At 36.4% G+C, this 25,374-nt stretch overlaps 3 protein-coding genes and 1 non-coding gene across 6 annotated transcripts; all 4 read left to right on the top strand.

Annotated features, from left to right (window-relative positions):
- The first annotated feature begins 6,735 nt into the window (after positions 1 to 6,735).
- LOC121258374 (endochitinase-like) lies at positions 6,736 to 8,132 on the top strand. The gene is made up of 3 exons (XM_041159881.1): positions 6,736 to 7,211; positions 7,333 to 7,483; positions 7,630 to 8,132. Exons 1-3 carry the CDS (start codon positions 6,773 to 6,775, stop codon positions 7,997 to 7,999), a joined length of 960 nt encoding a protein of 319 aa, XP_041015815.1. The 5' UTR covers positions 6,736 to 6,772; the 3' UTR covers positions 8,000 to 8,132.
- Positions 8,133 to 12,377: 4,245 nt separating this feature from the next.
- LOC121258345 (multiple organellar RNA editing factor 1, mitochondrial) lies at positions 12,378 to 16,843 on the top strand. 2 transcript variants are annotated; one of them, XM_041159847.1, is made up of 5 exons: positions 12,378 to 12,888; positions 13,863 to 13,960; positions 14,037 to 14,102; positions 14,707 to 15,377; positions 16,627 to 16,843. In XM_041159847.1, exons 1-5 carry the CDS (start codon positions 12,500 to 12,502, stop codon positions 16,636 to 16,638), a joined length of 1,236 nt encoding a protein of 411 aa, XP_041015781.1. In that variant the 5' UTR covers positions 12,378 to 12,499; the 3' UTR covers positions 16,639 to 16,843. The 2 variants fall into 2 exon arrangements, with proteins under 2 accessions (XP_041015781.1, XP_041015780.1); XM_041159846.1 differs by lacking the exon at positions 16,627 to 16,843 and adding an exon at positions 15,556 to 15,999 and having other exon boundaries at positions 12,397 to 12,888.
- Positions 16,844 to 17,592: 749 nt separating this feature from the next.
- TRNAR-UCG lies at positions 17,593 to 17,666 on the top strand. Its single transcript has one exon. It is a non-coding gene; the product is annotated as a tRNA-Arg (tRNA).
- A 620-nt stretch (positions 17,667 to 18,286) lies between these two features.
- On the top strand, positions 18,287 to 23,220 carry LOC121258323 (cleavage and polyadenylation specificity factor subunit 3-I). Of its 2 annotated transcripts, XM_041159801.1 has the most exons (6): positions 18,287 to 18,469; positions 19,138 to 19,330; positions 19,473 to 19,570; positions 20,076 to 20,121; positions 20,209 to 20,358; positions 21,423 to 23,220. In XM_041159801.1, the coding sequence occupies exons 2-6, from the start codon at positions 19,181 to 19,183 to the stop codon at positions 23,064 to 23,066; spliced, it is 2,088 nt and encodes a 695-aa protein (XP_041015735.1). In that variant the 5' UTR covers positions 18,287 to 18,469; positions 19,138 to 19,180; the 3' UTR covers positions 23,067 to 23,220. The 2 variants fall into 2 exon arrangements, with proteins under 2 accessions (XP_041015735.1, XP_041015736.1); XM_041159802.1 differs by lacking the exons at positions 18,287 to 18,469; positions 19,473 to 19,570 and having other exon boundaries at positions 19,151 to 19,274.
- The last annotated feature ends 2,154 nt before the right edge of the window (positions 23,221 to 25,374 follow it).

The raw sequence follows: 25,374 nt of genomic DNA, 5'->3' as shown, positions 1-25,374 counted from the left end.
GGTATTAATATCAAGAATAAATCTACTCACAACCGTGTTTGGGGACCCTGCGGGAAACCGTGTCCTACGTGGCACGGAACGGCTTCATTTTGCATTTTGAATCCCATAATACGTTTTCCTGCATATTTCTGCCTTTTCACATCTCACTTCGATTTCTCCCGCTAGAAATAGACCCTTCTCCCCATTCCCATCCTCCCGACTCCCATCGTCTTCTTCCGCTCTGCTTCGTCGACCCTCGAAACGAGTAAGCTGTTCCTCCGCTCTGCTTCTGAATTTCATGAAAACTTCTTCGTCTCCTCCACCAGAGCCACGAACCCAGTTCGTCTTCTCCACCGTATCAGAAATCTGAAGCCTACAGAGCAGGTAGGCACTTCTACTCCTCTTCTCCTCGAACCCAAGACCCACAAACACCAAATCTGAAATGTGAAGCCCATATAGCATCGAAACCTTAACCCTAACTCTAACCCCAAAAAATTTGTCCATCCTCTGCCCATAGAGGAACTAACCCGAATATTGTTGATCTTGTGCAATTGATTGAATGAAAATTTATTGCCCACCCGAGGATTTCGTGTCTTGGTATCAATGCTTTGATTTTAATTGATTTGTTACATTAATGTTGATCTTCAGGTGGTGAACGCCAAAAAATAGTCCTTACAATGGGATAAGCACGCACATGCTTGATAAATTTTATAACTTCTGACTTATTTGGATGGGTTTGCTGTATAGGAAAAGCTACTAGAGGTTGTATTGTATACTAATTATAAGCATATATTGATCATTTTAGTTTTGTGTAAGAAATCATTGTTCTTTTTTACTTGAATATAATATTAGAAAATCATCAATATTTTGTAAGATCGATGACCCTTTCATATTGTAACCTGCTGGTTAATTATTCTGATTCGCCTAGCTCATTGCATATATAGATGCCCATGCATGTGATGTGGGGGAAGAAAAATGGGTTTTTCTTCTAAGACTATGAAAGGCTTTAGTTTCCATTGCTGGTGGTGGTTTCCAGAGCTTTGATTTGATTCTTACCCAGTTCTGCAATGAGGTCACGTAGAATGGCTTTAGTTTTATGAAAGTGATGAAGAATCCACCTCTTACTGAATGAAATAATCTTCAACATTGAATGGCTTTAGTTTGCCTGCCCAAAGTATCATACGGTAAAACAACTTCTAATTTGTCATATTTGCATATTGATTTGCTGGTTGCCGAGTTTATTTTATCATGTTAATTGGGAGTTTGTACTGTGTGTAGGGAGATACAATGTGTGAATTCTTTGTATGGGCGGATATCCAACAGTTGCTAGAGGAGAACATTGTATTTGGAGAGACTAAGGTGTAGAAGATGTGTGATGATGTATTACAGCGCAAGTATGCTGTGCGGAAAAGGGAAGATAAAGTGAGAAAGATGACGAAGAATCTGAAAAAGGAAAAGTGAAAGTTATTGTGTTTGCATTGGGTTGTCACCTTTGTTATTTTGTTTGCTTGGTTTGGATAAATTCCATGTAAAAAGTCTAGGTTCATTTTGGCTAGTTTAAGTAACCATCTACCTTATAAATATGTTCTTCCACACAGAATTTGTGTATATTTTGGGATGATATAAGAAATTTTGCTTTGAATCCCTATGGAGAATTATATGTAGTGGAATGAATTTCCATTTGATGAGCATTGGATTCTAAGTTGCTGAAATTCAGAAATGTGTTGTACTGCTTTTATTTGGTGTAACTGTGAACTGGTACTGCTAGGTATTGGAATTGTTTCTATTTTCTTCTAGGGATTGGAACACAAACTAGTAATCATGCTAGGTGTTTGGAATGTTTCAATTTTCTTGAAAGCAAAATCTACCTTGCACTTTTTCTAATTTTTCCCCCAATATTAGTTTTTCCCTGAAGTTATAATTGTATCATGTGCAACCATTTACTGAAAGGTGTTGTGAAGTGAGTGATTATGCCTAGAATTCTAAGACTGCCATAAGTCTAACTTACATCAGAATAGTCGGTCATATACATATACATAGCCAGCCATAATTCAATCCTCCTCCAATCAAGACCACCCGTATTAGCATCATGTGCTCAAACCAAGCGTGGCAATTGAACAGCCCCAAAAACATATGACAGCAGCATATACATATACCAAGCGTACCAAAAACATCCAGCAGCTTTCATACACAGCAACAAAACTAATTTCAACTCTCTGTCAAATGCTATTGAACATTAAAAAGGTAACATTAACGCAGCTGCCAAAGGCTATTGAACAATCTGCACCTAGCTGAAACCTAAAGGAGCCAACCACTTAAAAATAAAAAATAAAAACTCGAGCCATTGTCTAAAACAGAATACACCTCCTGCTATCCTATGCATGAGTCATCCAGCTAGATTCAAACATGAAATTACATATTTTCAAACTACTTTACAATAATTTATAGTTTCACTCCTCTATGAAAGGCGCTAAAATATTGACAATAATTTATAGTTTTATGTTCCGTGACACGCAAAATATGTTGTTCACAAGTGTTGAGCTCTCCAACCAACTGCAAAATTCTCATCACTGTCATCATCGCCATAAAAAAAACCTAGCAATCTACTGTTCCAATTTCTTCTTCCTCAACATTTCAACTTTCCCTCTATAGGGTCCTGCAGGAAATGGAATTTAAGAACCATAACAACACCACTTTAATTAGACTTGATTGAAAAGAAGACCAGAAAAAAAAAAAAAAAAAACATAGGACGACACAAAAGTTGTAATTGAGCATGGCGGTTTATATTTTGATGAATATAAACAGAAGAAGCGATGGCATTAATGTCTGTCTTTGTGTTTCAACAGAAGAATACTTCTGAACCTTCCCTTATACATAAGCTTGCTAAGGCCAAAAAGAGGTTAGTTCCCCCCATTTGTCCCTCAATATTTTTATCCTTGTTTTGTAAAGATCTGATAATTAGTTTTCTTTCCATATTATATGACACAGCAATAAGACTTGGGGAGCTTCAAGCCCAGTTCCAACTATAGATAGACCCTGAAGAGATGTCAAAGACAATCTCAAGTTTGGTCTTGTTGAAGTGGTTTACGAATGCACAAAGGTTTTAGACCCCACTAGTAGCTTGATTCGGAGGAATTGATGCTTTTGATATTCTTGGGTAATGGTTTGAAATTTTTACGGGCTGGTCTACTTCAGTCTTTAAACAGTGGGAAATTGCTGTTGGTAGATTCTCAAATTGGTACTACAGGCCTTTTGTATGTGACTTGGAGGGTGCAAAAAAGATATTTTAATGCCATTTAGTTAAATTTTTTTTATATAAATTTGAACTAGTTTTTCAGCAGGGATTGAATACTTAGAATGTTGTGCCTCAGGTGTCCATGATTTGGTTTGTATCCTTGACTTTTGGTGCATGAATGATAACTAGGATAATTGATGGAGGTGTTGATGATAGAGTTTTTAGAATTGTGTACTGTGGCTGTTCGTTATCATTGTGAAGGAATGTTTTGGATATCTCTTCATTTTGTAAAGATTGCAGTTTCTAATTTTCACTCTTAAATTATTTAGAATGGCTTCATATTAGGCATTCCTTTTCATATGGGCTTTTTCCTTTCTAGTTTAATGAACTTTGAGATGGGATGCTATGAAAAAGGATAGCAGATGTTATAGGATGGATGGCTAAAAGCCAAGACGACGTCTTGCCTTCCTAAGAAGGTTTAATAGGTCATGTCAATATCTCAAGGTGGTTTTTAGATATTGAGAGGTTGATTTTTAATTTCTTAACATTCATCAATTCTTTAGCACTAGTGCTAAGTTCTGGACTTGCATTTACAGATGCTATATAACTCCAATTATATCTATCAAATATTTTGGGTATCATGCAATTACTTTGGGAAAGACGTTCGCTACAGATTTAGGAACACAACAAAAAGTCATTAATGTGATGATATTTAGCATGTGCGATTATTCAACAGAAACATTTAAAAAAAATTAGATTAGCATACTTACATGAATGATAAGAACAGGACAATTGACCAGTGGGATTTTGTCAATATTATGCACTTAAACAACAGAAAGCAGTATCCTATTCGATTAAACAATTCATTAATGTATTGATCAAGCCTAATAAATATGAAAGGAAATCCAAGAAGAATTATATTACCTTATAAATGTCAAACCAGTATGTACGCTTTACAGTATACATGACCCTTAACCCAGAGAGTATGGGACTATGCATAACAACTACTTCATAGTTACAGAACAATGTAGTTTTGTAAGCAAAAATTTCCAAATTTCCAACAAACCTTTCCAGATGATTGCCCGTATCTAGAATAGTCATACCTGCACAGAATTACCCACTGAAATGCTTCTCAAACAAATGTAAATGACATAAAAGGAAGGCAAAATATTATAAAAACATACCCACGAAAATAATAGCTCAGAGTATTATAACTGGAACATATACCTAAAGCCCGAAACCCTCATCGTCTGGAACATCATGTGTCAAAAACTTCATTGGATCTTTACTCACCAGTAAAAGACATATACATGAGAATGTGTGAAGAACAACAGAAAATTAAAGCTAAAAGAAGAGAAACAAATACTCAACGTGGCAGGGGAAGAAGCAGATCTGGAAATCAAGGAGAATCCCTCGTCGACTGCGGCTTAGATGCGGAATGTGTGACAAACGGCGACTGCAACAACCGGTTCTTCAGTCCACGAGAGCGACGACGACATACGGAATCCTTCCGAGGATGGGTCTCTGGGTTCAGCTCGAGCTGTTTCGCACCGGCGGTTGCATATAGAAGAATTGTAATATCAAACGGTGTCGTTTTAGTTGTGTTTAAAATACAACTATAGAATTAAAACGACACCGTTCCACTTAAATTTATGTAAAACAACGTCGTTTTGAGTACATAATATATATAAAAAAAAAAAACTAATTTCTTTAGTCGGCCAGTTTAGCGGTTTGAACTAGGTTCGAATCGACGCCGAACCAGCCAATATCGGTTTTCTCAATTTTCTACCGCACGCCAACTGGTTCTCCACCTGTTTCAGACGGTTCTGAGCTCTGCCGGCCGGTCTGAGTCGATCCCAGCTGGTTCTTGGGTTTGTTGTACAGCCCTATATCTCTTGGTCTATTAATGTGTATGCCCAGCTCCGCTCCTTATAAGTTCAACAGACGTTCAAATAGAAATTCTAAACGTAGCTAAATCCATGATTGACAAAAGCAACTCATAATATTTGTTATTTTTTAATGTAATATTTACTGTTTACAAAATGATGTTATTACTCCTAAATTTTGATATATATCTGTAATCACACTTGCCCGTTAGACACTTCAAATATGTTGCGATGAATATTGGTTAAGACAAAATCATTTAATTTAAAAATAACAATTGAATTTGTTAAGGAATTTTAACGATTGTGAAGAGAGTGGCCGTGTGCACGGCCAGATGCCATATATGCATGGGGATGTTGCTTTGTTGATCGGTCCAGACTGGAAAAATCAACTGTCCGGTCCGGAATAGACCTGACCGACCTCTAGACTGGTCAGTTTCGGTTCCATAAATTATGTATCAAGAAAATTCAGTCCGGTCTAGGGGTCTATAAATTTTGGTCTGGACCGATAGCTACCAGTTCGGAAAAAATGAATTTTCGGTCTATCCCCCCGAACCGGACCGGACCGATTTACACCTCTTACCGCCGTCACCAGCAACAATGGCGTTGTACTCTCTCAGCGCCTGTCAAACGGCCTTAACCTCTCTCTCTGCTCTTCACCGCTCTTTATCAGAATTTCCTTCAATCCCTTCAGTCTCCACTTCGGCTTAACAGTCTCCACTTCTCCAGCGCATCATTTTGAGGTCATCTCGCCCCTTCACTCTCATCTTTCATTCCCTTCCGTTTATGTCGACAATCTTCGTGCTCTTATCGATCCGTTCACCATACAACATGAACGAATTACGACAGAGGAAAATGGGGCCTAATAGGATAACCACTGGCAGACCCAAGCCCACACACGAGCAAATGGTCCAGACGTACGAGGAAGCCTCTGCTAAGGGCCTCAACATCAGGCTTCTCTCTCTCTCTCTCTCTCTCTCCAAATGAATCGCTTAGAAGTTTGACTCTTTAAACAATGCGGTAAAAATTGCACATAAAAATGAAAGAATAACATAGATGTAATTACCATCGTTCAATTCAAATTAAGTTTGAGATCCTGAAAATGGTAATTTCTCCATTTATTCTTCGGCAACAAAATGGAATCCGCAGTGTATGAAAAAAATTTGTTCAGCCCCAAATGCACGCAAGGTAAGGTAAAGTCAAGATGGTTCTTTGACTTCGGTTAAGATTTATATCTCTTTTAACATTTGAATATTAAATTTTTAAATAATTAAATTTATCTCAACTTAAAATCTTTTTACATATAAAATTTATAATTTTTTTCAATTCAACACATGAATCTTTACGCGCGCCACAATTTTTTTTTAATTTTTTATAAATAGATCTAAATTCATCTTAAATAAATTTTCTACCAAATTTACTACACCATCTCAATAATTCAAATCGCAGCCGTATCTCGTCATCTGTTGACCCCATATCTCGTCATCTATTGACCCCATATATTTCCCACCACAAAACGGAAGTTAAACCCCTACATGGCTATTGATGGCGAAGTCAGGCTCAGCCAACCCATCTTGACCACAATAGTACTCGAGGAAAAAATCCATTAAATGGCCCTATATAATACACGGATACTCACCATTCTTTTCCACAAACCCTGCATATCGACCCATATATGGGATTAAAATTGAAAATGAAGTTTTTTTCTTTGATTCTCCTTTTCGCTTTCTTGCTTGGAGCCTCGGCACAACAATGTGGGAGACAGGCCGGGGGTGCTGTGTGTATGAATGGACTATGTTGCAGCCAACATGGGTATTGTGGCCGCACAACTGAGTATTGTGGAGCTGGCTGCCAAAGCCAATGCTCTGGTGCAAACCCTACCCCAACCCCCAATACTGGTGGCGGCGATGTTAGCAGCATCATAAGCTCATCTCTTTTTGACCAACTGCTCAAATATAGGAACGACGGGAGATGCAAAAGTAACGGATTCTATACTTACAATGCTTTCATCGCTGCTGCACGATCTTTCAATGGCTTTGGCACAACTGGTGATGTTAACACGCGTAAAAGGGAGATTGCCGCTTTCTTGGGTCAAACCTCTCACGAGACCACAGGTTGGTTTGGTTAGCTTTCTTGGGTTAACGGATTCTGTACGTTCAAGTGTTTGGTATATAGATCAATATTGTTGTTCATCGAAAAAAGATATATAATACTTTTGTACTTGTACGTATGTAGGAGGGTGGCCAAGTGCACCAGATGGCCCATATGCATGGGGATATTGCTTTATTACAGAAATCAACAAGGCAGCCTATTGTACGCCCAGTGCAGCTTGGCCATGCGCTCCAGGCAAACAATACTATGGCCGGGGACCCATTCAACTCACCCAGTTAGTCTCTCTGAATCTAAGTAAAGAATATTGATATTAATCAAGGATTAATTTGGTTGTCTACTCTTTATTTCTAGCCATGCATATGGTTCGTGAATCAAGGACTTAATTTGATCTTGATTTGGATTTTTCATTGAATTTTTCAGCAACTACAATTATGGGCCAGCCGGTAACGCCATTGGATCTAATCTCATAAATAATCCGGATTTGGTAGCCACAGACCCGACCATATCGTTCAAGACAGCCATATGGTTTTGGATGACCGCACAGGGAAACAAACCATCCAGCCACGATGTTATCATTGGGAAATGGGCACCGTCTGCCGCCGACAGGTCAGCTGGTCGAGTCCCAGGTTATGGTGTCATCACCAACATAATCAATGGCGGGATCGAATGTGGGCGTGGTTCCGATTCTAGGGTGGCTGACAGGATTGGGTTCTATAAAAGATACTGTGACGTATTCGGAGTGAGCTACGGGGACAACTTGGATTGCTATAATCAAAGGCCTTTTGCCTAAGATCGATGCATACCCAAGTACTGCACTTATTAGCAATTAACCACATGTAATTGGAGATTATATATTTCTCTTGAACTCCAATATGAATAAAGAAAGCTCAAGATATGAATAAAGAAAGAGTTAAATTTGCAACGTCTAGACTCACACTTAAAAAAACACCGCTGGCCATTCCCATGGGCCATCTCCCTGTCTCTCTTTGACTCTATTCTCTATATCTTCCCCTTGATTAAGGGAAGGTGTCAGCCTTGAATGTTATTGTTGTCCTCGTCCCGGAATAATTATGGGTATATCTAATTTCCAAGGGATAAATTTGAGGACCAAAATAGATAAATTCGGATGTCCTTAACTCTGTTACGCTTCGTTCATTTTCACAAATCATTTAATCGCATCTCATCAATATTATAATTCTCACAAACTATTACATAAAATATAATAAATAATTCAATTTTTTCAAATCTCAAAATAAAAATAATATTAAAAGTTTATATTCTAACAATATTTTATTCAACTTTCATCTCATCTTATTTCATCTCATATGTATAAACAAACGAAACTTTAACGTCAATATATATTGTACTTCAATATTCAACAGAATGCTAGCTGCATATGAAAATGGGATATTTAAGAAATAAGATGAGATGAAAATTTTATGAATAATATAAGATGATTTGTAAATAGTAGTGAGATAGTTTGAGTCAAATATTTATTAGATTTTAGAAAATGAGATAAAAAGAAAGCTGAATAAAAATATTATAAAGTTATAATATTGTTAAAATATAATTTTTGTTTTGAGATTTGAAAAAATCAAATTATTTTTTATTTTTTATTTAAAAATTAAAAAAAAATTGTAATGATTAATTTAAAATTATTTTTATTTAAATGATATTTAAAAAAAATTAGATAAAATAAGATAAAATTTATTTCCAAACATCTCCTGCATATTCTATATATCAAACTAATCCGAAACCGGTGAGGAAGACGGAGGTAGGTAGGCGCGAAGGACCCGACCCTGAGACAACTATATATAATATATGGGTGGCTCAACTCCCACCACTAACAGCTCCCGCTGGGCTCACTGATTGATTTTAGTTTTTTTTTTTTATATATATATGTATTTTTTTAATATTTTTAATTATATATTTTGTAAAAAAAATATAATATTATTAAAAAATACTTACTTAATTATTAAATAATAAAAAAATCCAACGTTTTCCGTAATATATTAATATGTTAAAGTCAGTCAAACATTCGGATGGTCCCTATAGCTAGTCTGAGTGAAGGAGTTGGGATATTTTGTGACGGAAGGAATGGGGCATGTCCTCCACCGTGTATGTGGTATTTTGTCATCAATGGATAGAGCTTTGGCTAAATAAGGTCCACACTATATATTTAGTTTAAAGAGTAATATTACATACGATTGTAGAGTGTATAAATATAGTACAATTGTTTTGAAAAAGAGTAGAGTCTCTACTATTAAAAAATTAATTTTCTTTTCATGTAAATTTTTTATTTTTTAAATGATTATGCGGCTATTATTTCTCTTATATATATCCATCTGTCGTGAATATATACGCATGTACGTGCCATGCATACGTGGATTATCGAAACCAAACAAGCTGAAAATTAATACCACTGGATGTACTTCATTTTAATATCTGGATGATGGGTCCTGTTTTACCCTTTTTGTCGAGTCCACAAACTACAAGATCGTTGTGCAGGAGTCTGGCGAGGTGGGTGCACCAGATGGCCCATATGAATGGGAATATTGCTTTGCAAGGGACAAGCCATTGTTCACTCCTGCATTTCACTTTGTAACCAGTAACGGGCCATTGCTATCCTGGCTGACTATATTATGGTCTAGGCCCATCCAAGTCCAGCTCACGCAGTAGGTCTCTCTAATCACTAGTCTCTTGCGAATTAAAATAGAAGAGTCCTCCAACCTAAATATATGAAATAGAAATACATAGATATTTAAGTTTACATGAAATTTGTTAGTCTGCCGTCCAGTTTTCACCATTGGTAGTGACCATTAATACAAATTGTACATTTTAATTTTTTTTTTCTTTTTCATGTTTTTTAAACATCTTTAGATATTTAAAAAAAAAATTTAAAAATACCAATACACTAAAAGTCATTTTCTTAATCATTAAATTAAAAAAAATTAAAATTAAAATACACAAGCGGTCAAAATAAGGAGACAAATTCATGGGACATACTATCATTTTCCAATCATTATTATAAATAGGCACGCATTCTTTAATCATCTTGAGATTATCTTCATTAATTACGGTGAGAGTTTCTCTCCAAAGATCGATCTTGCATTTTTAGAGCTTAAAACTATGCACACATCATCAACTCCGGATGCATCTTTTATTAACTTCTTTATATCATGATCAACAACTACAACTATGATAAATTCGGGAAAGCAAACGGAGAGGGCTTGATAAATATTCCGGATTTGGTAGCCACCAATCGAGTAATTTCATTTAATATTTCCATATGATTTTGGATGATACCACTCGTCAACAAGTCATTGAGCCAAAATGCCGTCACATGCAGATGGACAACATCCACTGTCGATTGGTCATTCAGTTATTTTTTGTTAAAATTACTTTTCTATCCAAACGAATCTATTATAATCACAAATATTCATTCTAATTGTAAATAACTCGTTATAAATGCTCATTTTTCTTATAATGCAGTGAATTCAAATGTGGGCATGGTCTTGTTAGTCAGCTACATAAACAACTTGACTTGCTATGCTCTTGACTAACTATATTATGGTTGAGCGCCCATCCAACTCATGCAGCATATCTCTAATCGCTAGTCTTTTGCGAATTAAAATAGATCAGAAGTCCAACCCAAATAGATGAAATAGAAACACGTGGGTGTTCAAGTTTACATGAAAGAATTGTTGTAGACACACATTATCTAATCATCATGAGATTATCTTCATTAATCATGGGGAGTTTCTTTCCAATGATTGGTCTTGCATTGTTAGAGCTTAAAACTATGCACAAAACATCCACTCGGGATATATCTTTTGTTAACTGCTTTATATTATGACTAGTAATTACAACTATGATAAAGCTGGGATAGCAATCGGAGAGAGCTTGATTAACATTCCGGATTTGATAGTCACCAATCTAGTAATTTCATTTAAGACTGCTATATGATTTTGGGTGAGGCCACACGTCAACAAATCATCAAGCCACGATGTCATTGCATGTTGATATAAATTATGGGTGTAAATTTAAATCGAAAAATCAAAAAATCAGACCGGCTCGGTTGGTCCGGTTTTGAATGGGTCTGGTTCGGAACCGGTTCCTATATTATGAAAACCGGCCGGAACGGGTCCGGTTTCAGTTCCGTAGTTTCCGGAACCGGACCGGACCGGTTGAAAAAAATATATATATAAAAATTAATTTTATATATTATACAAAATATTTATATATATAAGTTTTATATATAATATATAATTATATATTAAATTTTTATATATGATATATAATTATATATTATATATAAAATAATTTCATATTATAATTTATAAATTATAACATAAAATGTTAATGTTAAATATGAACATTTGTAATTTGTTTGATCATATGTTATTAATATAATTATATATAAGATAATGTTATTATAATTTATAAAATAAAAGTTTAATCTTAAAGATGAAAATTTAATTGATCATATGCTTTAAACATAATATATATATTAAATTATTAATAATATTTTATCATAAGAAGTAACATTTTATTATATGTTTTTTATATTTTAAAAAAATCGAAAAACCGGACCGGACCGGACCTAAAACTGGATGTACCGGTTTAGGAGGGTAACCGAGACGTAATCGGTTTTGAAAAATAAAAAATCGATATATACTAATTTAGTCCTAAATTTCATCCAAAATCAGACCGACCAGATACACCCTTAATATAAACCATCTGTTGTCGACATTTCAGCTGATCGGGTCCCGAGCGACAGCGTTGGAATCAAATGTGGGTATGGTCTTGTTGATCAGCTAGGGAACAACTTGGATTGCTATCTATACAAAATCTCGACCTTTATTTTTATTTTTTTCTAATTTTATGAGCGCTTGAGCTTGTACTTACTATCTATATGGTTGCAAGCCTTTTTTTTTTAAAAGTATATAGGTTTTTTAAATTCATATATCACCAATCAAAAATAAAATAAATAAAATTAATATATTTCCTCTCTAAGGTAATTAACTGAATACTAATTATATTGTAGAATTTAAAATTTTGTATAGTAAAATTTTTAATAAATTCAAGATTTTCCTTTAGGTTTTGGGCAGCGCTAGCTGTGCATTACCCAAAAAGGACAATCACGGCCCAAATCGTACAACGATATAATGCGTACATCAGCCCTCGACGGTCGACAATCTATTTCCATTTCTCTAGAAACCTCCCCAAAGCCCTCGGAAGCATATTCCTCTCTCAAGCTGCTAGCCCAGTAACGCCAACACCAGCGGCAATGGCGTTGTACTCTTTCCGCCTCCGTCGAACCCTAACCTCTCTCTCCACCCTCAACCGCAGTCTCTATGAAGTTTCTTCAATTCCTGCAATCTCTACTCCCGCTTCACAGTCCCCACTTCTCCAGGGCAGCACTTTCAGGTCATCAAGGCCCTTCACTCTTCTATTTCAATCCCGGCCGTTCAAATCGACGACCTTCGTGCCCTCCTCGGCCCGCTCAACATACAATAGCAACAGCACCGAGGAAATCGGGCCTGATACGATACTGTTCGAAGGTTGCGACTACAACCACTGGCTTATCGTTATGGATTTCCCGAAGGACCCCAAGCCCACACCCGAGCAAATGGTCCAGACCTACGAGGAAACCTGTGCTAAGGGCCTCAACATTAGGCAACTCTCTCTCTCTCTCTCTCTCACTCTCTCTGCCAGACACCTACACTCTCAAGCACACCCACACGCACATCTTTCTGTTTTTAGAAGATTTCTGTCAAATGAATCGCTTGGAAGTTTGAACTTAAAATCGGGGTTCCCAAGGAGTAAATTCTCTGCTTTGATTTATTCCTTTCTTTGTTTAATCCACTTTGTCTGGTTGGGTCCCGAGAGGTGTGGCAAAAAAGAGAGAAATCTTATATTGATATGGTAATTGAGATTTTTTTAAGATTTAAATGACACTTTATGAAGATAAATAATTGTAAAGGATCCACTTCATTTTCTTCCCCTATTTGGCGTCTGAGAAAATTCAGGGACACGGAAAGAATGTAACGAGTGAGATATCAATGGTCCTTGAATTTGTTACGTTTTGTCAGCGAAGTGTTCGGAAGGTTAGGTGCCGAATGTTTTTCTTAGCCTTGTGCTTGGTTCATGTTAAATATTATGAAGGGGAAGAACTTTTGGCATTATATTTTACGCTCTTTTGTTTTTGTTGAATGACTAAGCTGCTACTGGTGTATGACTTTGTTTGGTTCCTGAGATGATTGAGAAAACAAAAACTAGGCAAAAGAAAGGAGAAAGATTTTTTTTTTTTTTTGAGAAAAAATCTAACATTTGAAAAATTTTTATGGCTAAGCTTCGGATTGGGAGAATAATTTTCCTTTGAATTATCCGAGGTACACTTGCGAGAAAGTAATTGTCGAGAGCCTGTCCACTTCCGGGATTAGTCCAGACTTTATCCTGGACACCCGGTGTCAATGAAAAAAGATTTTTATGGCTATGCTGCTTGTCATTTATGATTCTGTTTGGTTCCTGAGATGATAGGAAAATAAAAATACTAAAAGAACGGAGCTTATTATTTGGGTGACCATACTGATTTCGTGGTACTTGTATTATTCTTAATTCCCATTCCTATTCTTATGTTATGGATTCAGTTTGGAAGAAGCGAAAAAGAAAATGTATGCCTGTAGCACAACAACATACTCGGGCTTTCAGGCTGTGATGACGGAAGAAGAGTCCAACAAGTTTCATGGTAACTGTTTCTGTTGGTATCCCAAATAGAACTGGTATTTGGTACTGATGCTGACTTTCCAATTTGTTTTAAATAGGTTTACCTGGAGTTATTTTCGTGCTGCCAGATTCTTACATAGATCCAATAAACAAGGAGTATGGAGGTTGGGCTTTTTTTTTCTCTCACGGATGCTTTCTTTTATTCAGAGACTTATTGCAGATTGTGAGCTAAGAGAAAATATAAACTAACCGCTAGTTTACAATTACTTGACAACTATCTAATAAAATATTAGTTTTCAAAATTGTTCCTTTTACTTTTGTTTTAATTTGTTGGATTTGAATTTCAAAATAATATTATTTTATGATGAAGTTGTAAATAAATTGTGAACTAGTAGTTGGTGTATCAGTCCTCGTGAATTAATTCATCATGTTATCTTATGGTGTGTATATATATATATATATATATATATATAGATTTTTTTTTTTTTTTTTTTTTTTTTTTTATAAGTAAAATAAGTATTATTAATCCAAGAATGGGCAACAACTGCCAATTACAAAGTAAGTATGTCCTATCTACGTAGGCACATTAGAAACTAAGAAATCATGAAGTTCCATGCCATTAAAGTCCACAGCAATGGCCCAAGTACAAAGCGTTCTTAAAATATACACCATCTTATGGTGTATATTTTAACTTGAGAAATTAACGAGCTGGTCCTTCCATGTTGGGAAATCAGCTTTCAATTGGGACTAATGTATTTTACTTATCAGGAGATAAATACATTAATGGAACAATTATACCAAGGCCACCCCCAGTTCAGTACGGGAGGCCGGGACGAAACCGTGATCGTAGATATGGACAGGGTCCAACGTCAAACCAGCAATGGAAACCCTCAAATGACTACCAGATGTCAGGAGATGGAAGGAACTATGGTGCTCCACAAAACCATCCACCACAGCAGAATTATGCTCCACCTAGACAAGGAGAAAGAGGCGATCATATACCCATGAACAACAGGAATTATGCCCCAGGAGGAACGGGCAATTACCAGTCAGGGCGGGGAGATCCAGTTCCTTCCTATCAGAGTAATTACAACCCAGGGGGGCGGGGAAATTATTCTCCCCAAGAACAAAGGGACTTCCCCCAACGCGATCAGAGTCATTATGGACCTCCTGGACAGGGGAATTTTGCTGGAGCTAATAGGAACTATGGTCCTTCACAGGATGGATCTTATGGGCGAGGACCAGGTGGATATCAGGGCCAGGAAACATATGGACCTTCTGGGCAGGGTGCAAGTTCTGGCAATGGCCAGGGTTACCCAGGGCATGGCCAGGGTTACCCAGGGCATGGAGAAGCTCAAAGGTTCTCACAAGAGGAGCAGAGAAACTGGCAAGGAGAGCCAAGGACCTATGCACCGAGGGGACCAACTGGAAATGACCAAGTGAGACATTTTTCCTTTTAGAAACTAATTTGAACATTTACTTACATAAAAAAAAAAAAGTAATTTGGAGCTTTGACCAGTAGAACATCTTTAAAATCTGATATTTTGCTGGAGGAGACTTTAACATTGCCATGTCATGCCTTCATCATGACCTTTTGATTTAATGGGAACTGTATAGTTCACTTTGTGGATGGAAATGGTAAATGTGGATACCAATGAGGGCAGCCTTGTCGAAGGCATCTCAAATCCTGCTCTCGTTGTTCTCCTCTCCCTTGTTGGAGAGGGTTTTGGCTCAGCTGTGAGGTGAATATGTAGCGTAATCTCAACATGATTTCTGAATATCTTACTTTTATTTGATCATTTCAGAGGTACTGTTGTTTTAGCTTGCCTGTGAGACAGTGCTACTTTCACCTGCCTAATGAATGGATCTAAAGAAGCTGTTGATTGGATTGAAAGTATTCATACACAAAAAAGCATCTTGGTAGCAATACAGATAGTAATGTTTTAATAGACAAAACTTATATTGACTCTCATGAATTGTTCCACACTACGAGAAGGGCATAAAATGATGAAGGTACTGCCCATTCTCTCAATGCAGAATTTATGCTCTCATGGGAGCCTTATCTCTCTCTCTCTCTCTCTCTCTCTCTCTCCCCCCAAAAAAAAAAGAAACCACAACCACAAAAAAAAAAAAAAAAAAATTGCGGTGAGGGAGAAGCCCAAATCTTAATTTTGAAGTCCAAACACTTGGAAAGTGTTTACCTCCCTCTTATGCCTACCCCAAGTCACCGACTCCATCCTTTGGTGGATATTGTTGGTCATTTTACCTTTCCCAATCCTGTGTTGGTATGAAAATGAATTTACCTCCTAAACAGTTCACACAAAAAGTTGTACTGTGCTAACCAGGAAAAAAGTTCCTGTTGGACAACTTGATTGTGAACTTTCAGAAGTCTTTAGAAACAAATCCTGTTATCTCCAAATTAAGGATGATATCCCAGTATTTATAAAGTGACTTGTCGAGCATCTTCATCCCAAAGCTGGAATGGAAAGGAATAGTGTTGCATGTTTTTGTGTTATATTCTTTATTTGGGAAATATCTAATAACATTTTATTGTCGAAGTGAATGTGCTCACAAATTTCTCAATCACCACCGTCTTTGTGTGGCGTGTGCATGCTCTGGAAAATTTAGATGACTTATGTATGCATGCTCTGGCAAATTTAGATGACATGTGGCTATTGCTTTCTGCAGGGGAGATATTGATAACACATTTCAAACGGCTCCTACACTCTCCCTAGCAAGGACATCAAATATAAGGCCTTTTGAGATTTTCCGATAATAGTCTGCAAGCTTTTTGTTTGTTTAACTTGTGAAGTTGGAACTGACAATTTTCTTCTATGAAGCTGTATCTTTGATTTCTGGTTATACCAAGTTCTGTAGGTTAGTAAAGATGTGGTTTCTGCTTCTACCCTGTTCTGTAGGTTAATTAAGAGGGGACTTGTTTATCTCATCCTTTTTTTTTTCTTTTTTCTTTTTTTCTTTTTTTTTTTTTTAACTTTTGGTGTGTGGAGCCCCCAATGGCCAGTCTGATTGCCCCTTTGTAGATTCACCAATGCATTTTTTGGTGTATTGGGCACAAAAAACAGTTGTTTAAGGCTTTTTAACTTGATTATTTGTCGAGGGTATGTTACAAAATGCATGAATTTTTCGTGAATGGTGTAATAATGATAAACCTGGTAACGCCGCGCCTTTTAAGTTATTGACTAACAAACTGATTTTGCTGTGTGGCAACTAGCAAATAGCAAGTAATGTTCGAGCGTTTCTACCATACATGTCCTCTGCCCTTTTCTATCCCATCCTTTCGTTTCCAGCTTGCATTGCTTTCAACTATTGCCGATGCTCTTGGATTTCGTTTCTTCTCTCTTCCTAATCAAGTTCCCTTCAATGAATATCCTCCTCTGTTTCTCTTTCAAATCATTTTGTCGGTGATTCAAGTCTCTCTTAATTCTTATTACGATTTTAAACCTTTTTATTAATTTAAGATGATCCCTATGCCAATTGTTCATTTAACAAGACAAAAAAAAAATGAATCATACGCTCCGCTCAAGTCTCAACCATCTATCCTCAAATTCCTCGAGAAAATAGTTTTGTTGAAAGGGGAGAATGAATGAAGATTCCATAAAATAAGTAATAATTGTTGTACATTCGTTCCATCCCGACCGCATAGCGCAGTGGATTAGCGCGTCTGACTTCGGATCAGAAGGTCGTGGGTTCGACTCCCACTGTGGTCGTTCTTTTCTTATTTTTCTTTATTTCCCTTACATTTTTCATTTATATTTTAAAAATTTATCCCAGATTTATTTATTTTTTTAGAAATTTTACATGCCACTCTTACCTATTGTGATGAGGTTCATCAACTTTTAAATTTTTATTTAAAAATTAAAATATGACCCAACACTTATAAAAATGTCACATTTTGAGAATGTAATATATAGCATTAGCTTTTAATTATTAATTATTATTATTATTATTTATAAATATGGTACTTTCAATCACCTTTAAATAACATAACTCCTAATATAAATCATGTAATAAAACATGATTTTAATTCAGAAATATTATTTTAGCAAAAATATTATGAAACGATGATTATTAGGCGTTTGAACGTATAGCATTTAGTTATAATGGTATAGTTATAATAGTTTATTCAAAAGAATTTTAATATGCCATTAAAATTATTATAAAGAAAAATGATATTTGTAATTTTAATGTATGTAAGTATTGTATCATTCTTTTAAAAAAAATAAATAAATTTAAGTGTTTAACCTTAAAAAAAATAAAAATACAAACAAAAATAATACTGCCCTTAAAATGAAAAAAAAAAAAAGAAAAAAAAAAGAGAGATTAACAAATTATTCAATTCAACCCATGGGAACCCGGTTTGTGTTGAAGCGGTTCCTCTCTCTCTCTACCCGGTACAATTTCAAGCGCATTCGGTCAAACCGCAAGACAGACAAAATCGTACTTCACGTTAGGGTTTAGCGCACTGTCTAGTGTCTGCCTCTCTGTGAATTTTTGAGAAATCTTGAAGAATGTAAGCTCTCCCTTTCTCTCTAAGCTTTTCTTTGTGCATTCTCCTAAATCTAGTCCCCTATAATCTCTCAATATCACATCGCATTAACTCTTTGTGCGAGTGTGTGCTGAATTTATTACATTTAGTAGTCTAAACTTTTCTGGATTAAGATAACTCGTAAATCAATGTGTTTTGTGTTGCTGATATCTTATTCAGAAGCTTCATAGCACTTTCTCTGTTTATGCTGCGGAGAAACCGTGAGGAAAAAAAGGGGGGAAGGCAAAGAAAAGGAATAGAAATGAAAAGCTGAGAAATAGAGAAGCAAAGAAACGAAATAGCGAGAAAATTTTACTGCCTGTTCTATCTAGAGCCATTACTAGGGTTAAAACTGAGGAAAATAAAATAAATATAAAACGATAATTTTTGAGTTGTAGACTACGGAGTTATGAAGAATTCGATCCATCACAGAAACGGTGTTTAGTTAGGCTCAGATTGTTGACTTATTTTTTCATTTTTGAATAAAACAATTTACCTTTATGAACTCTTAGAAATCTTTAGCAGCCAAAGGTAGAATTTATTGCCTTTTCAATTAGGCGTTCAGCTGGAAGTTGATATTTGGTGTTTGTTGGAATCAGTTCCACAATTATTTTAGTTGGGACTTAAACTTTTTTCGGTGATCGATGATGCAGTTTGATTGAAGGGCTTGTGGTACATTCCTGTTAAGGAAAGAGAATGGCTTCAGCAGGGCCACAACAATCTCTCAAGAGACGTGATTCATCTGTGACTAGAGAAGACGATCAACTTATTATAACTCCTTTAGGTGCTGGTAATGAAGTGGGTCGGTCTTGTGTGTACATGTCCTACAAAGGAAAAACCGTACTGGTATGAACATTAAAAACGTAGTACTCTTCATTTTTAGTTAAAAAACGTTTACTCTTAGTTTTTAGAAGGTTATTTATAGAGTTTTTTTCTTCCATGTGCTGTCTTATTTTATATCCTTTTTGTCACTTTTCATGGATGGTAGTTTGATTGTGGAATTCATCCTGCTTATTCGGGCATGGCTGCTTTGCCGTACTTCGATGAGATAGATCCTTCAACAATTGATGTCCTTCTCATCACTCAGTATGTTTATCTGTTCTTTTTTTTTTTTTTTTTTCCTTTTAAATTTCACTTTATGCTTTAATGAAATGTTGTGAAGTCCTTCTTGCTCTGCTTATTGTAGTTGCTCTTTTATATTATGTTCCAGATTCCAACTTTATAAATTGAGTCTGGACGTTTATCTTTCAGTGGATGCTTGTTGGACAAGATGCACATCTTTGTTATTTCTCCTATTTTAATGCCTTATTTGCAAAGAATATAACTTTTAATACCACTCCATTTGGTTGAGTGAGATTGTGGTACTTTATATTTGTGCTCCTTTCTTTCCCCTACTTTAGGGAGTCAAGGAATCACAGGACCAAAAATTCTCTCCGAGAGTTCCTTTATTATATTTTAACTGGTTTTCTCTTTCTGCAATTTTCCTTCATTGACTTATCAATAGGAACAGTTATATTTTTCTTCCAACGACGTTGATGTAATGTATAGTCTTGCCTCTTTGTTTAACCTAAAGTGATGCTTCTGCTTCCAGCTTTCACTTGGATCATGCTGCATCCCTACCATATTTTCTGGAAAAGGTATCTTGCTTACTTCGTGAATTAACATAAGTTGTGTGCTGTCATTTTTTTCCCTGCTGACAACTAATATATTGGAACTTTGTTCAGACCACGTTCAGAGGTCGAGTTTTCATGACTTATCCAACAAAGGCAATCTACAAGCTGCTTTTGACTGATTATGTTAAAGTTAGTAAAGTTTCGGTTGAAGATATGTTGTACAATGAACAGGACATCAATCGCTCAATGGATAAAATTGAGGTCTGTATTTTTCAATCAATGCATTTTCAAGTTCTCATTGGCTCTAGGTTTGCATTGTTCCTAAATTGGTTCTATAATTTCAGGTTGACTGCAAAGTTATTTCCAATGCACGCCTCACCCTAGATCATATGAACTTTTTGAAATTTCAATTTTATGTTTCTTAAGTCAGGTTTTACATTTGATTTTTTGTAATCTTTCTATTCTATCAAGTGTCTTGCATTGATTCCCCTGAACAAAAAGGTATTCACATTGGAGTTGGAGTTTGCTTAATGTTCTCTCTCCCATTTGTATATAGGTTTCAAGATTATTATTCTTCATCTTGTTAGTTCAAACCCTTTAATTCCATATTGAAGGTCTCTCATGAACAAGTCATAGCATCATATTTGGTCTATATGAGACTATGCCATCAAATGCTTGAGAGTTTTATCTATATGTTCTATTGTATAATGCCATATAATTTATTCAGAATTTGTATAATGATATATACAAGCCCTAAATGTACAAAACTCCTAGGGGTTGGCTCAAGTGGTAAATGCCTTGGTCTTAGTGGTATGCTCCCTCCAAGGTCTAAGGTTCGAATCCCACTGGGTGCAAACAATCTCTAGGGGCCATTGGACTGGGGGATTTTTTCCTTGAATTATCTGAGGTGTAGTTGTGAGAAACTCCTTGCCGAGGGCTTGCCGTTCGTGGACACCCGGTGCCAATAAAAAAAAATGTACAGGCCTCGCGCGCCTTTTATAAAAAAAATGGACCCTACCATGAAAAAATGTGAAAAACTTACTTTTTCTTTGTGGGGTTCACTTTTTTTTTTTTATTATTATTATTGTTATTATTATTTTAATTTTATAAAAGGCCTACGCGAGGCTTATACATTTGGAGCTTGTCTCTAGCATTACTCTTCAGATTAGTTAGCTACCTAGATATATGAATTAATTCTTACTTAATTTTTGATATAATCCATATTCAAGGCTATATCCTAACATTTTTATACATTATGTTATCTTAAGCCAATAAACATTAATTATTCTCCCAATCCATCTTCTAACAGAACATAGTAATTGCAGGTTATCGATTTCCATCAAACAGTAGAGGTGAATGGCATTAGATTTTGGTGCTATACTGCTGGTCATGTCCTGGGTGCTGCTATGTTTATGGTTGATATTGCCGGTGTTCGAGTACTCTACACTGGAGACTATTCACGTGAAGAAGACAGACATCTTCGAGCTGCTGAGACCCCACAGTTCTCCCCTGATGTATGCATAATCGAATCCACTTATGGTGTCCAACAACATCAACCTCGGAACGTCCGAGAGAAGCGCTTCACTGATGTTATTCATTCAACTATTTCTGAAGGAGGTCGTGTCCTTATTCCAGTTTTTGCCCTTGGCCGTGCCCAGGAGCTGCTTTTGATTCTTGATGAGTACTGGTCAAACCATCCTGAGCTTCAGAACATTCCCATATATTATGCTTCTCCTCTTGCAAAAAGGTGTTTGAGTGTCTATGAGACATACATCCATTCAATGAATGACAGGATACGCAGTCAACATGCAGCAAAGTCAAACCCCTTTATATTCAAGTACATATCACCCATAAAGAGCATTGAGAATTTCAAAGATGTTGGTCCATCGGTGGTGATGGCAAGTCCTGGTGGGCTTCAAAGTGGGTTGTCACGACAACTATTTGACATGTGGTGCTCTGATAGGAAAAATGCTTGTGTTTTACCTGGGTATGTGGTTGAAGGGACACTCGCTAAGACCATTATTAATGAGCCCAAGGAGGTTACGCTCATGAATGGACTCACTGCTCCTCTCAACATGCAGGTCCATTACATATCATTCTCTGCCCATGCAGACTCTGCTCAGACAAGTGCATTCTTGGAAGAGCTCTTGCCTAATAACATAATTCTTGTTCATGGAGAAGCTAATGAGATGGGGAGGCTCAAACAGAAACTCATAAGCCAGTTTGCTGATCGCAACATCAAAATCTTCAATCCAAAGAACTGTCAGTCTATTGAAATGTACTTCAACTCTCTGAAAATGGCAAAAACTATTGGCAGGCTTGGCGAAAAGACACCAGAAGTTGGGGAAACTGTCAGTGGTTTACTGGTCAAGAAAGGTTTTACTTATCAGATAATGGCACCTGATGATCTCCACATCTTTTCCCAGCTATCGACTGCAAACATTACTCAGAGAATTACCATCCCGTATGCTGGTGCCTTCAGTGTATTAAATCACCGGCTCAAGCAGATATTTGAGAGCGTAGAGTCTTCAACCGATGAGGAGTCCGGAATCCCAATACTGCGAGTGCATGATCGAGTGACAGTTAAGCAGGATTCTGAGAAACACATTTCATTGCATTGGGCATCCGATCCTGTGAGTGACATGGTTTCAGACTCCATTGTGGCTCTGGTTTTAAACATCAACCGGGAGATCCCCAAGGTAGTTGTAGAATCAGAGGCAATAAAAACTGAGGAAGAGAATGAAAAGAAGGTGGAAAAGGTTACTTATGCGCTGCTTGTTTCTCTTTTCGGAGACGTGAAGTCCGGAGAAAATGGGAAGCTGGTGATTAGCGTGGATGGGAATGTGGCAGAGCTTGACAAACAGACTGGGGACGTTGAGAGTGAAAACGAAGGTTTAAAAGAAAGAGTAAGGACGGCATTCCAGCGAATTCAAAGTGCCGTGAAGCCAATCCCTCTATTTGCATCTTAGCTTTACTACTAGTCTCTCCACCTATTATTCCATCTCTTTCTTGCTGTATTTTGATGTTTAACTTCTGTAGTTTTGTATTAACTGGAAATAATTTATTTGTGTTAAAAATAGCTAGTGATTACTCCCAAAATTTTCCAGGACGCACCATTAATCCTGATTGATTTGGAGTTGTAATGTTTTATCATATATGGCCCAAATTTAGTTTACGAAAAAAAAAAACAAATTATCGGATTTCTTTTTACTATTATTTGCTTATAAAAAAGAGAAAAAGAGAGAACTTATTTTATTTCTTTTATGAAGAGAAGACTTGGGTTCTGATTTGATAGTTAGTTGAGATAAAAATTGAAAATTAAATGAAATATTGTTAGAATATTATTATTTTAAAAATTAAAAATTAAAAATTATTTATTATATTTATAATAAATAATTTAATTTTTTTAAATCTTAAAATAATAATAATAATATTAAAAAATAAAGTTAGGCTATACAATCTCCACTTCACTTACGTGTAATTTTTTTTTTTTTAAAATCAAACGTGCGTTTCAACTTTCATAAATCAAAATTTGCATTCCACCCCCACCCCCTCGCGTAGGGGTGGGTAGCGGGGCCCTGCCCCCGCTGCCCCGACCCGCTTCCGCCCCGCCTCCGTTAGGCGGGGCGGATCACCCCGCCCGTCAGATGTGGGCGGCGGGGCCACCCGCCCGCATCTGGGGCAACATCCGGGGGCGGGGGCGGGCTGGGGTGACCCCCGCCCCGCCCCGCCGGATATTATTATATATATAATTATAATTATATATAATTATATTATATATTATACGTTATTTACATATATTTAAAAAAAAAAAAAAAAAACCCAGGCATGAAACGACGTCGTTTCATGCCTGGGTTTAAAATTAAAACCGAAACCCTTACGCAGCCCCCCTACTTCTCAGTTCTCACTCTCGCAGTCTCGCTCTCGCCTCTCTCTCTCTCTGAGTTACTTCTCGCAGCCGTGAGCCGCCGCCCGGTCCATCTATCTGCATCGCCATCCCAGTCGCACGACTCGGACTCTCACCCGGTTTCTCTCTCTTCATCTCCGAAGGTAAGAAACCCAAATTCGACACTTCAATTTTTTTTTATTTATTTACATATTTAATGGAGATTGGAGGAAGGATGGGGTTTATCGGAGATGGAGGATGGGATTTTGTGAATTGTGTGCTATGGAGTTTAGATTGTGCATGTGGTTTGATCTTTGAAATTTTGAATGGCTCCCGTGACCCGTGAATTGTGTGCTGTGATTTTTTTTTTTTTGCATTATATAATGTGTGTAAATCACTGAATTTCAATATTATTGTGTCTAGGGCTCCAATCCGAAACCCTAAATTAATTTAGGGGTTTTAATCTTTGAAACCCCTAAATTAATTTAGGGTTTCGAAATACCCTAAAGAGCCCAATCCGAAACCCTAAATTAATTTAGGGGTTTCAATCTTTGAAACCCCTAAATTAATTTAGGGTTTCGAAATACCCTAAAGAGCCCAATCCGAAACCCTAAATTAATTTAGGGGTTTTAATATTTGAAACCCCTAAATTAATTTAGGGGTTTAATCTTTAAAATTGCTATGCACTAGGGGTTTAAAAAATTAATTTAGGGGTTTAAAAATAGAATTTGATGTTCCCTACCAAATTGAACAAAAAAAAAAAAAAAAAGAATGCACTAGGGTATTTCGAAATTCAATATAATGAATTAAGATGAAATATATATATATATATATATATATATATATAATTATGAATGTCAAGTGGTACTTTTTTTTATTCTACTTTTTTTTTTTTTTTATGTTCATTATAATTTATATAGTTGCTATGCTTATGCCTTATAGTCTTTTAAGTTATAAATATATATATATATATATATATATATTATGAATGTCAAATTCATTTGAACACAAAAGAGAATTTGCATAAACATGTTGTTTTTATTCTATTTTTTTTTATGTTCATTATATATTTGCTATGTTTTCTATAATTTCAGATTTGTTGTTCGCTTGAATGGATATGCCAGCAGATTCTAGTGCGAGCTCTCCTTTCCAGGCAGAGGGCACCCCTACCCCTACCCCTACCCCTACACCTACACCTACCCCTCCTAGTCAAACCCCTACCCCTAGCCCTACGGCACCTTGCCCCGCCCCCAAGCCCAACAAGAAACCTGCTTCAATAGTTTGGAGTCATTTCACCAAACTAGAGGGTGGTGACTCAAGTAACCCCCAAGCCAAGTGTAACTATTGTGGAAAAATTTATGGATGTCACTATAGGAAACATGGCACCTCAC

This window comes from Juglans microcarpa x Juglans regia, chromosome 3S, assembly GCF_004785595.1.
Source record: "Juglans microcarpa x Juglans regia isolate MS1-56 chromosome 3S, Jm3101_v1.0, whole genome shotgun sequence".
Taxonomy (NCBI): domain Eukaryota; kingdom Viridiplantae; phylum Streptophyta; class Magnoliopsida; order Fagales; family Juglandaceae; genus Juglans; species Juglans microcarpa x Juglans regia.
Note: the sequence above shows the minus strand (reverse complement) of the source record. Positions and strands in the feature narration are given on the sequence as shown.